The sequence below is a fragment of the Microcebus murinus genome, chromosome 7 (assembly GCF_040939455.1).
Source record: "Microcebus murinus isolate Inina chromosome 7, M.murinus_Inina_mat1.0, whole genome shotgun sequence".
NCBI lineage: Eukaryota > Metazoa > Chordata > Mammalia > Primates > Cheirogaleidae > Microcebus > Microcebus murinus.
In genome coordinates this window covers 4,413,693-4,426,283 of record NC_134110.1, presented here as the reverse complement: position 1 = coordinate 4,426,283, position 12,591 = coordinate 4,413,693, and the positions used below count along the sequence as shown (strand labels likewise).

Here is a 12,591-nt window from a genome sequence, read left to right as displayed (position 1 = left end):
AAGCTACTTAAGAGAAAGATAGGCAGCCGGCCACAGGCCTTTTTTGCTTTTCTTTCCCTTCCTCCTACTTCCTGTCCGGACTGCCAACTTGATGGGCAGAGCTCCAAGCTGTCATTGTGGATGACAAGGTAACCTTGAGAATGGAAGCCACGTGCTAAGAGTGACAGAGCACAAAGACAGAAGGATCCTTGGGCAGATGACATCACAGAGCCACCATCCCTTCCCTGGCCTGCCGAACTCCAGAATTATTTTATGTGAGGAAAAAGATACGCCCTTATATGCTATTGCAGCCACTGTTCTTTTCTGTCAAACTGTTTTTGAGGTACCTGCTGGTACTTCTAGGTACTTCTAGACTGCAAATGGAAGGGCAACCCCGGTGGTGATCACAGCGCAAAGGTAAGGGCTGGAGCCGCTGGCTCAAATGAGACCACCACAAAGAATGTGCAGGGGAGAAGGTGGTCAACAGAATCCCGCTAGCACTCAAGCAGAGGCTGAGCAAAGGCAGGCAGGCAGTGAGAGATTAAGAAGGGACATTCAGAAGCAGGAGAACCAGGAGAGAATTGCACTGGAGAAGCCAAAGGAGTTGAGGGTTTGAGGAAGGGACTTTAGAGAGGTCAAACATGAGGAGACCTAACTGAATCTGGCAACCAAAGGTTACTGATGAATTCCAAAATAAGAGTTTTACTAAAGTAAAAGCTGGACGAGAACCCACACTGCTGTGAGCTAAGAAGTGAATGGTGATGGAGAATGAATCGGTGAGGGGAAGACTAACTTTCAAGGCACTCAGCAAAGCCAAACACAAAGTATGAATGTAGATGAGGCCAAATCAAGGAGATGCTATGGGCTATTTTTTTCCCCCAGAATGAGGGATTTCAAGATGATTATGTAGGCCGATACCCAACAGTACGGTCCTTGGGCCAGCAGCAGCAGCATCACCTGGGAGCTTGTCATAAACGGAGTTTCTAAGCGCCACATCCTAGACCCACAGCATCAGAGACTGCCTTTTCACAAGGTCTTCAGGCAACTCACATACCCCTTAAACTCTGACAAGCGCTGATCTGGATGACATACAATAATCAAAAATAGAAGAGGGCTGGGCGTGGTAGCCCAGGCCTGTAATCCCAGCACTTTAGGAGGCTGAGATGGGAGGATCACTTGAGGTCAGGAGTGCGAGACCAGCCTGGGCAACATAGTAAGACCCTGTCTCTATAAAAATAAATTTTAAAAAGGGAAAAAAAGAAAAAGAAAAGAAAATATCAGGAGTACAAGGTCTTTAAGGAACTGGGAAAGGATGAACTCAAGCAATACAATGGACAATGAGATTTTTTTCCTCCAGAGAGAAAATGGTAAAGGATTCAGTGAAAATCCAGGTAAGTTCAAAGAGCAGAGAGCAGGGGGAGGCGAGAGGGAGGATCCATCCGCACGCGATGGCCAAGGTTTGCGGTAGGGCAGGGTAGGCGGTTGTGTCACATGCTGACAATGGGGTAGTATCACTCTCCTTTTAAATTCTTAGGTCCACATGCAAATCACTTTCTAAGCATGAGCCCTTCTATGGAGCTTAACAAGATTCTCAAAGGTGTACTTGTCCTAACAAAGTTAAAAATCACGCTGCCAGGAGATGCCGCCCGATACCTGAGCACAGCACACGAAGCCCTCAAACTTCAACCCCGGCCTCCCCCTGCCTGCTCCTCTGCCACACGGCACATGCCAGTCAGCAGCGCCATTTGCCTTTCCTTGAATGGCCCCTGTCCTCCCATTCCTCGGTGCCTTTCCCTTTCTGACCAGAACAGCCCTTCCTCTTTTTCTCACCTGCCATAATACTATCTGTGCTGCCTTCCTCCGGGACAAAATTTCACGTTCCCTCAGTACTCCCTCTACTGTGCTGTTGTCAGAGCACCACCTCTCCCAACCTTATTGCAGTACTCGGTTCTGCGCCTGCTGTGCTCACGACAGGTGAACTAGAAGGCAGAGACTGCGATACGTGCTGTACCTCTCAATGCCCGACAGAGTTCAATGAGTTTAGTCAAATGTAATCACCTGTGAGATCATTAGCCCTGAAGGGGAAACACTGGAAGGTAAGCGTCTAACCCTCCTACAAGCAGACCTTTAACCACAGGTAGACCTTTAACCACATCTATCTGATAGGTAAGTCCTGAAGAAAAGGACCATTTAACTTTTTCCATATGTGCATATTCTACTTGTAGTACACAGGATTTGGGAGATGCTGCTAAGTAGATAACCTTTTAAAAGTCCTTTACACTGTCCTTTTTCTCTAGGAATCTTTGATGCCTATTAGTAACTTGTCTAATCATGGCCTACAGGAGCTTATGCGCCCTCGACATATATTCCTCCCCTTCGATGTTCCCTAGACAAGGCGGTTTCACTAACACGAGCGCAGCACCAAGTGAGTAGTGCTCCGCAGCCCGACAATGGCGACGCAAGCGCCCACTGCACACCGGCACTGCGAACTTGGCGGCTCACCTTAAAAACCAGTAGGGGGCATAAGACAAGTACAAACATGACAAATTCAAATCCAAGCAGATTAAACTCCGAATGAATACAAAGTTCTCCGACGGCTTCAGAGAAAGATGGAAGGCGGAAGGAAAGGAATTTAAAAAAAGATTCCTTGAGGAGGTGACTCTTGAGATGGGTGTGCCTGGAAGGACAGAATTTTGACAGATAGATGGCAGGGGAGAGACATGTGACAGCAGGGACTGTGTTTTATTCATGACTACATGCCCATTGCTCAGAGAGTGCCTGCTACATTGAAGGAGGTGTTCAATAAATAACTGTTGATGGATGAATAAATTCTAGTAGGAATGAACATAAGCAGAGACACAGAGGATGGAGTGTACTTTAAAAACTGTTATTAGAACAGTTTCATTTGAAACTTTCACATTCATCTGAAAGTGCAGGCTGTATTCTAATACAGTACAGTTTGGAGTTTTTGGAATAGTCAGAAAGATTGAAAATGTAAATTGAGAGAGATTAAGCAGCAGTTGCATTTAATGAGGAGTCAGCAACTTTCATTTTTTCTTCTTTTCTGGATCATCCAAGTGTTCTTTAATAAGCACAGAATTTATCTCACATAATCCTACAATTCAGATGTTTTACTAAGGTTGGGCCTTAGTCACTCCCCCAACCACTACAAAAAAACACTACCCCCAAACAGTTCATTACATAAATTTTAGTCTAGAGCTTCTGACCACATGATGCCCTATTCCTCTCAACTAGTATTAGCAAAATAACACTTTCTCTCTGCTTTTTCTGATGTGAAGGAAGGTGACCTACCTGGATCTCCTCCCGAGAAAGCTGCATAGAATTTTGCACAAAGTTTGGGGGTTCGTCCCATCCTCCTTCCTGGGTCTCCAGGTTGTGGTAATAATAATACCCACCTTTCACCCAGTGCTTCACCCACTTGCTATTGTTGTCTCCTGGCAGAAAAAAAGAAAAGATAAAAGAAACCCAGAGCCACACTCCCCAGTTATATGCCCAATACTACAGGATTATTCTAGTCAGGTTTAACAATCTAAACGAAGACCATTACAAACACCTGCTCCTTGGATCAATGCTAGTAAAGGGGCATCCTAAGTCCCCATTAAATTGTGGCTTTGTGATATCTAATTCAGCTCATTCATATCTATAGTATAAAAAGAAAATACATACAAAGTCCAATTACTGAACTGACTGTGATTGACATTGTTCTTTCCGAAGCTTATGTCTAAAACCTTTGTCTAAGACAACCCTTCCGATAAAAGATCTGGCTGGGCACGGTGGCTCACGCCTGTCATCCTAGCACTCTGGGAGGCCGAGGCCCCGGCAGATCGTTTGAGCTCAGGAGTTCGAGGCCAAACTGAGTAAGAGCGAGACCCCATCTAAACTAAAAATAGAAAGAAATTAGCTGGACAACTAAAAAAAAAAAAGTATATATAGAAAAAAACTAGCCAGGCATGGTGGTGCATGCCTATAGTCCCAGCTACTTGGGAGGCTGAGGCAGGAGGATTGCTTGAGCCCAGGAGTTTGAGGTTGCTGTGAGCTAGGCTGACACCACCACACTCTAGCCCGGGCAACAGAGAGAGACTCTGTCTCCAAAAAAAAAAAAAAAAAAAAAAAAGATCTGCGATCATTCAGCCTCTCCAATTAAAGAAAAAGGCCACGAAATAGGATGAGAAATCTTACCTTTATTCCCCTTTAAACTACTTTTAACTGCCTACAGACTTAGATAATCAGAGCCACTGACACCCAACAAAAGATAAATTCAAATATTTTGATCTTTCCCACATTCTTAGAAAAGTGGTCTTATTAACAGAGCTGTCCACAAGGGGGGAGGGCCGGCTTTCAAAAATAGGGATATTATCTCCTTTAAAATGAGCCTAAATACTGTACATCTACACTAAAATACCTGTCCCTATAGCGTGTTCCTCCCTCTACATCTGTCCCCTCATACACTCGAGCGCTTAGCTTCAGGGCACACATTTATTTTCCTGTAACTCACCTGCTGCCAGTTTGTTCTTCCTGGCTTCAGCAAGGTCACTCTGGTAAGTGTCACCGCACTCGGGGATGACTCCGTATAAGCCGACATCAGGGGAACGAAGGGCACCCAGCGTCTTCCCAACATCACCGCTTTCCACTGCCTCGTTAATGGCAAAGACTCCTAACGCAACTGTCGCGATAAAGAGCTGTTACCAGAATGGTTTAGAACGTGTCCAAATGCACACACCAGTTCACCTGACTCTACCTATGGGTAAACTGCTCCCCCTAGACGTATCTTGGGCAAGCTAGCTGAATATTGAGACACGAGGCACCTTGTCACCCACACACTCCACCAAAACGGAAATGAAACGGCTGATACGTACACCTCTGTGCCTCCTGAGTGTCTCTGTTGGACTGCCAGACTCCACCCTGAATTTCATCCAGCCATAACACAGCCGACTCGTCCTGCGTTTCCTGCACATCGTTAAAAGCGAAACAATATTAAAGTCATGAAATCGGGGTACATGTGATGTATATGTGATGAGGGGGGCTTCTGAGACCCAATTAGATATGGAGGAAGAGTTTTAAAAAATAAGAGACACTCGGATTAGTCGAATGGAAGCAGCCAGCCATCGGAACACTGGTAAAGGCTGTAAGGGAACCGGCTCGATGCAAGTGAGCAGCACTCGGAGAGGAATTCAAGTGGATCAGGAGGTCGAGAGCAGCCAGTAAACTGGACACGGTCCTGTGACTTATACAGTGACAAGGGCCAGCGTATGCATATAAATATGTACTTATTCTAGAAAGCCTCTTTTGCCTACAATATTCAGAGGAAGTTAATATTCTCTATAACTCTCAATGTTTTAAGACTGTCAAGTCGCACTTTAACCAGAACCTTTGAATTATCACATTTAGAGCCAGAAGTCTCACTACGGGCAATCTAAACTTACCACCAGCTTATGTTCTAAAACTCGATGTGAAAGCACTTGCTGGGAACTTAACAGACCCATTTTCACACAGACACATTATAACAGACAGAGATTGGCCAGGTGCGGTGGCTCATGCCTGTAATCCTAACACCCTGGGAGGCGAGGGGGGAGGGGGGATTGCTCGAGGTCAGGAGTTCGAAACCAGCCTGAGCAAGAGCGAGACCCCGTCTCTACTATAAATAGAAAGAAATTAATCGGCCAACTAATATATATAGAAAAAATTAGCCGGACATGGTGGCGCATGCCTGTAGTCCCAGCTACTTGGGAGGCTGAGGCAGCAGGATTGCTTGAGCCCAGGAGTTTGAGGTTGCTGTGAGCAAGGCTGACGCCACGGCACTCACTCTACCTGGGGCAACAAAGCAGACTCTGTCTCAAAAAAAAAAAAAAAGACAGCGATTAGTTTCCTCAGTATGGCCAAGAACAGCTGCCAGCCCACAGCATACTTTGAGCTGACTGCTGGGGACAAAGGCGATAGAGCAGGAGTAGTGGCGTACTTCCCTCTTCCTAAGTATGGCTTCCAACAGGTTTTGTTTTTAAGTATAGTTTCTTGGTGATCATTTGTTCTGAAAGTCAATTTAAATAGAATTGGATTAACAGAAGTATCTTCCTCTTGTATTTCCTAATTTTCAAGAATCTGGCTCTCAACCTCTGACTACGGAAAGTGTAACAGCTTATGGATTGACCCCAGCTAGTTGCTGTTACCGACAGTTGGCACAGCAGGTAGTCTACTGTCTGCCTACGCTCAGCATGAGAGTCAGAATGGAAACCACTACCGATGCCCATTTAGACTTCAGCGCTCATCCTCGGGTTACGTAAGCTTCAGCTGGGTGTCCTGTGACGGCTAAGATGTCTCTAAGGCCTTTACAGAAGGTGTCAATTCAGCAGATTAATGTGGCAGTCTTTTCTAGAAAAGGCAAGGCACCTCGGGTTTTTAAGTGGCCAGGTTGTGAGAGTCATGTTTGTGGTGATCTTGGCAGACCCCCCAAAAATTAGCATGCTCTTCAGGCTTGAGCTGACAGCAAGTGGGATAAATAGCTCAAAAATCCATTTAGATTGCTTGATGTGAATATAATCTGTAAGGTGCCACGGGAGGTAGAAAAAAAAAAGTCAGCCAATAACCACAACTGTGTGGCCAGATGAGGCAGGGTCTGAGCTTGGGGCAAAGTGGGAAGTTTCACTGCCTAATAGCCAAAGCCACAAAACCTTGGGGGAGGCTTGGCTTTCCTCCTATTACGGAAAGACACAACAGTTTAGTCAGAGCGAAGCAGCCACAATCCCTGCAATTTGTAAGGAGTACTGGTGACAGGATAAGGCCAAAGGAAAGCATTTGAAATTGAAAGCAGTGATTTCTCTCAAATGCAGAGTTTCAGAAAGAAAGATCATTTAACCTAATCATGGTAGGTGCCAGCGTCACAAATATGAGAAGCACTGTCCCAACTGTAAGCAGCTCACAGTCTTGGGAAAGGGAGCCAGTGAACAGGTAAGTAGAATACAAGAACAAATCACTAACAGCTGCAGAACCTTGTACCCTCCCACCACCAGTCACTTTCTCTTACTGAAAGTAGAAAATGACCACACACTATCCCCTAGAGTCCTAAGAATAACTACTGGAAACACGAAGCAACAGTTCCAGCGTGAGACAGTACAGTGAGTCAGCTAGAGGCCTGTAAACCGAGAAGCCACAAGCAAGAGCGCTGAGGTCCAGTCTCCAAGAGGAGCAGCATAAAAATCCTTGCGTCTTAAAAACAGAAGCATTTCCACAGAATCAAGCCATTTGGGGTTCACTTGGGCTAGTCGTACACCAGATATCTCAGAGCGGAGTCTGCCGTAAGCAAAGCTGGCAGGCTTGGGCAACCTTCCTTCCTGGCGCTGAGAGGAGGGCAGAGCTCGTGAAGAATTCCGGCCTTTCAGAGTTCCGCCTTCCCTGCTCCATGCAGGCTGAGGTAAACCCTTTCATACGTGTCCCTCTAAGACACAAGCAACAGAGCTATGGTATGAAAGGCAAGGAAAGATGGTACAGAAATATCCCTCACCAGGATGAAGGGCAGCGAGACCGCACAGGTCCCTCCTCCCAGTAGAAGGAAAGAACAGGTTCTTTCTGCTCCAATTAGATCAAATAAGGTGACAAAACCCAAAATCTTCCTAGTAAAGTTTATTAACTCAAATCACTGAGCAGAGCATTAAAACCTAAGGCTGGATGTTATGGAGACTACCAAGATAAAACAGATTTTCTGTAGAAACGCTGCATAAAATACATTAAAGTACAGCCCCCAACTACTCTGACATTTAGAAACACACTGACAGGGCTGGGCGGGGTGGCTCACGCCTATAATTCTAGCACTCTCCGGAGGCAGGCAGATCGCTCAGTCAGGGATTCAAAACTAGCCTGAGCAAGAGCAAGACCCCATCTCTACCAAAAAAAAAAAAAAAAAAAAAGGAAGAAATTAATTGGCCAACTAAAAATATATAGAAAAAATTAGCCAGGCATGGTGGTGCATGCCTGTAGTCCCAGCTACTCAGGAGGCTGAGGCAGCAGGATCACTTGAGCCCAGGAGTTTGAGGTTGCTGTGAGGTAGGCTGACACCACAGCACTTTAGCTTGAGCAACAGAGCAAGACTGTCTCCAAAAAAAAAAAAAAAAAAAAAAAAAAATCTTTTCCTTGCTAAATTTGGAACTCAGCAATAATTATTTTTAAAAACACTCCCAAGATGGCTCATAGGAACTTAAAGGCTAAACTGATGCCTAAAAAAAGATAATTCCACCTAATATGTGGTTCAGCCAGTTGGGCCTGGCACTGTTAAACAAATTTTCCTTTAACTTCTCACCTCCTCTGCCTTTGATGAACTCTAAAGTTATTCCATATCAAAAGGAAATGCTTCAAACTCTAGTCACATCCTGTAAAAGCTTAACTCCCCTGACCCAAACATAAGTAGCAGACAGCTTTATAGCATGAGTGAGCACTATGTAAGTTATATCCTTAGTTTACTTTCCTTCTTGACATGGAACCAACCTAGTTTATTCTCCCAAATCCTACTCCTCTGACAGTAGGTATAAGACTTCTTTTGGATTTTCCTGGCAGCATGAACACTACACCACCAGTCTATACAGAATTGTGGCAGCCAGGCCCTACATTAGAGATTTTGAATCAGAATTGAACTAAAGCGCAAGAATCTGTATTTTTTTTTTTGAGACAGAGTCTCACTTTGTTGTCCAGGCTAGAGTGAGTGCCGTGGCGTCAGCCTAGCTCACAGCAACCTCAAACTCCTAGGTTCCAGCAATCCTACTGCCTCAGCCTCCCGAGTAGCTGGGACTACAGGCATGTGCCACCATGCCCGGCTAATTTTTTACATATATATATATCAGTTGGCCAATTAATTTCTTTCACGTATAGTAAAGATGGGGTCTTGCTCTTGCTCAGGCTGGTTTCGAACTCCTGACCTCGAGCAATCCGCCCGCCTCGGCCTCCCAGAGAGCTAGGATTACAGGCGTGAGCCACCGCGCCCGGCAAGAATCTGTATTTTTAAAATGACTTTTTTTTTTCTGGAGACAGAGTCTCACTCTCTTGCCTGGGCTAGAGTGCTGTGTGCATCAGCCTACCTCACAGCAACCTCCAACTCCTGGGCTCAAGCGATCCTTCTCCTTCAGCCTCCCAGGTAGCTGGGACTACAGGCACACACCACCATGCCCGGCTAATTTTTTCTATTTTTAGTTGTCCAGCTAATTTCTTTCTATTTTTAGTAGAGACAGGGTCTCACTCTTGCTCAGGCTGGTCTCGAACTCCTGAGCTCAAGTGATCCTCCTGCCTCGGCCTCCCAGAGTGCTAGGATTACAGGCATGAGCCATCGAGCCTGGCCCTAAAATGACTTTTTAAGTGTTCTGATGACCCACTAAGTTTGGGAAGCTCTGATCCAATAATGATCTAAAAAAATGAATCAAAGACTGAGACTTCCATTTCTAGTTCCCTAGAGCCAATTACCTCTTACCTGAGTAAATTAGTTGATCCCTTCATCTCAATTTCCTGGCTGTGAAACAGGAGTTGTGATTCAACCCTCTCTACAGGATCAAGTGACACTCTGCATTAATAATGTGCCTCTTAAATGAAACCTGGTACTATCAGACTACGTTTACATGATTAGGACATGTTATGTCAACTACTGTCATAGTACCGTAATCAGAGGAGATCTGTCAACATTATAAAATTACCCACAACTCCTCCACCCCTAACCCTAGTTTATAGAGCTCAAGCTGGTGTCGGTGTACAGAAAGCTCCAATACACTAAGGGCTTGGTCTGTTTTTCTACCCCTGGCTTCCCAGAAAAAATCTGACCCCCTGAATTAAAATTTTCTTTTAGCTCTTCCACTTGCTGCCTCACTTTAGCTATGGTTCTCCCTCTCTAGTTGTTGTTACTTAGGAAGCATTCAAAGGAGATGAATCACAATTAGAAAAACAGATGTAGGCCGGGCGCGGTGGCTCACGCCTGTAATCCTAGCTCTCTGGGAGGCCGAGGCGGGCGGATTGCTCGAGGTCAGGAGTTCGAAACCAGCCTGAGCAAGAGCAAGACCCCGTCTCTACTATAAATAGAAAGAAACTAATTGGCCAACTAATATATATAGAAAAAATTAGCCGGGCATGGTGGCACATGCCTGTAGTCCCAGCTACTTGGGAGGCTGAGACAGAAGGATCGCTTGAGCCCAGGAGTTTGAGGTTGCTGTGAGCTAGGCTGACGCCACGGCACTCACTCTAGCCTGGGCAACAAAGCGAGACTCTGTCTCAAAAAAAAAAAAAAAGAAAAACAGATGTAATTATGCTTTAATCATGCACCTAATATGTGAGAGCCTACTACATACAAGGGAACTTCCTAGATAAAGCAACAGAATAAAAGAATGGTACAAACCTTGCCAGTTTCCCCAAGAAACTAGCTAGGAGGTAAGACAAATGAACTTTCTATTACAATTACTTGGAAAAAGTGTATGTTCATAGCAGCATCATTCCTGATAGTCATAAAGTAGAAATAACTTGTATGCATCAGCTCAAGAATGGATAAATAAAATGTGGTACAGTCATACCATGGAATTATATTCAGCAATAAAAATAAAGTACTGATACATGCTACAGCTTGGATAAATGAAGCTAAATAAAAGCAGCCAGTCACAAAAGACCACATATTACATGAATCTGTTAATATGAAATGCTCAAATCCATAGATAGTAGTAGCCTGATGGTTGTCTAGGGCTGGGAGAGGTTAAGGGAAAATGAGGAGAGACTGCTCATGGGTATACAGTTTCTATTTGGGGTGATGAATATGTTCTAAAATTGATTGTAGTGACAGTTGCACAATTCTGTGAATATACTAAAAAACACTGAATCATATACTGAATTGTTTGATATATGACTTAGGTCTCAATAAAGCTGTTATTAAAAAAAAACTTACCACATTATCTACTAAAGCTTAACAAATATGTATTCCCTATAACCTATTAATCCCACCCCTAAATGTATACCTAATAGAAATGCATATATTTACCAAAAGACATGTACTAGAATATTCAAAGAAGCACTAATGTACAATAGCTAAAAATTAAAAACAACCAAAACTTCACCAATATATAACCACACGATGGAATGGTATAAAACAGTAAGAATGAACAAACTATTGCTACATGCAACCACATGGGTGAATATCACTAACATTATGTTGGGCAAAAGAAGCCAGACAGAAGAGAGCGCGTAATGTATGAGCCTATTTAGATACAGCTCAAAACTAGGCAAAATGAACTGCGGTATTATAAATCAGAATAGTGGATACCATCGAATGGAGAGTGGACAAGGAAGGATAGGAGGGGACACGAGGTAGGTTTCTGGGGGTGCTGGCAACACATTCTGCAACCTGAAGACCCATTATGTGGTATGTCCACTTGTGAACACTTATGCAATTGCACACCTATATAACTTGTGCATTTTTCTGGACCTTACATTTCATTAAAGAGACATGTCTACAGCTAACAACAAAGGACAAATACCCAAATTATAAAAGACCATGAGCCCCTGCGAGATAGAATCTATGTCTCAGATTTCTGTGTCCCTCCGGTGCTCTGGATCTAAGGGTGCCTAGAAAGTATTCATTGAGTGAATCAAGGGAGACATCCCTACCTCTGTCTTTGTTCTGGGAGGGATGAAATGTTCTCAACAGAAAGGAACGATTTTGATGCCACTCACCTGGGCTTTCTCTCGCTTTGCTCTAATCAGCGTGTCCTGGTAATGCTGGGCCACTTCTGCCAGGACTCCCTCAAGTTTAGCTGCAGGAATCTGCAGGGCCTGCAGGGTCTTCTGGGCATCGCCTTCATCCAGGGCTTCGTTAATTAAACCAATGGCCAAAATCCCTAAATACAGAGACAGAAAGGTTATTTTAATTAAGAAAGCATATAATTAGTCTTGAAATACGCTAATCATAAATCCACCTGAGGGTAGCTATGATTCAAATTTCAATTTGTCTTCCATTAAGCAGCCATTTATAATTCAGTGTTTGTTTCATTTAAAGTAAACTCCCTTGTATTCATGTTCCTATTGAATGCTCAAATCCTTTTGTTTCATTTTTAATTCCTCTAATTTAAAAGTGATGAGGATTTTGATGAAACTGGCTTTACAGTATAGCTTTTAGGCACATTTAAACGTGTAATCAAAACCATTCCTGATTCACAAAAAGTCAGCGTTCAACAGATCTTAAAGATCTAAATTCAACATCACCTAATGATCACCTAATTCAACATTTTTATACAAGAAAAGACAAGGCTTAGGGATCTCTTCTCCACGATTACACAGCAAACAAGAAGATGGAAGATCCAAGCCCAGGCTCCCTGCTACAAGGCAAGGCTATTCCCACTAAATCAGTTACATACTCTCATAGGAAATACAAATTAAAAGTAGACATGTTGATTCCTCAGGTATCTTAAGCAGCTGTGCCACTTTTGTAAGGATTCTGTTGTAGAAAGTCCGGCTGGTCTCTGACCCTGCTTCCTGGGACGGAGGGTCTAAAACCCTCAGAATACCTGAGTGACAGGCATGTCTTATTAGCCATGGGCGAGCCCTCCGACTACACCTGAATTTAGGCTAACCAATGACTTCTGGTAG

General features: G+C 44.0%; 1 protein-coding gene across 2 annotated transcripts in view; it reads right to left on the bottom strand.

Annotated features, from left to right (window-relative positions):
* The window catches only part of IQGAP1 (IQ motif containing GTPase activating protein 1), a 101,155-nt gene that overhangs the window by 25,922 nt on the left and 62,642 nt on the right, over positions 1-12,591 (bottom strand). For both annotated transcript variants that reach the window (XM_012763271.3, XM_020289108.2), the window contains exons 15-18: positions 11,680-11,843; positions 4,857-4,947; positions 4,496-4,663; positions 3,292-3,434 (exon numbers count right to left, since the gene is read on the bottom strand). In XM_012763271.3, coding sequence (XP_012618725.3) covers positions 3,292-3,434; positions 4,496-4,663; positions 4,857-4,947; positions 11,680-11,843 — 566 coding nt within the window. The remainder of the gene's footprint in view (positions 1-3,291; positions 3,435-4,495; positions 4,664-4,856; positions 4,948-11,679; positions 11,844-12,591) is intronic.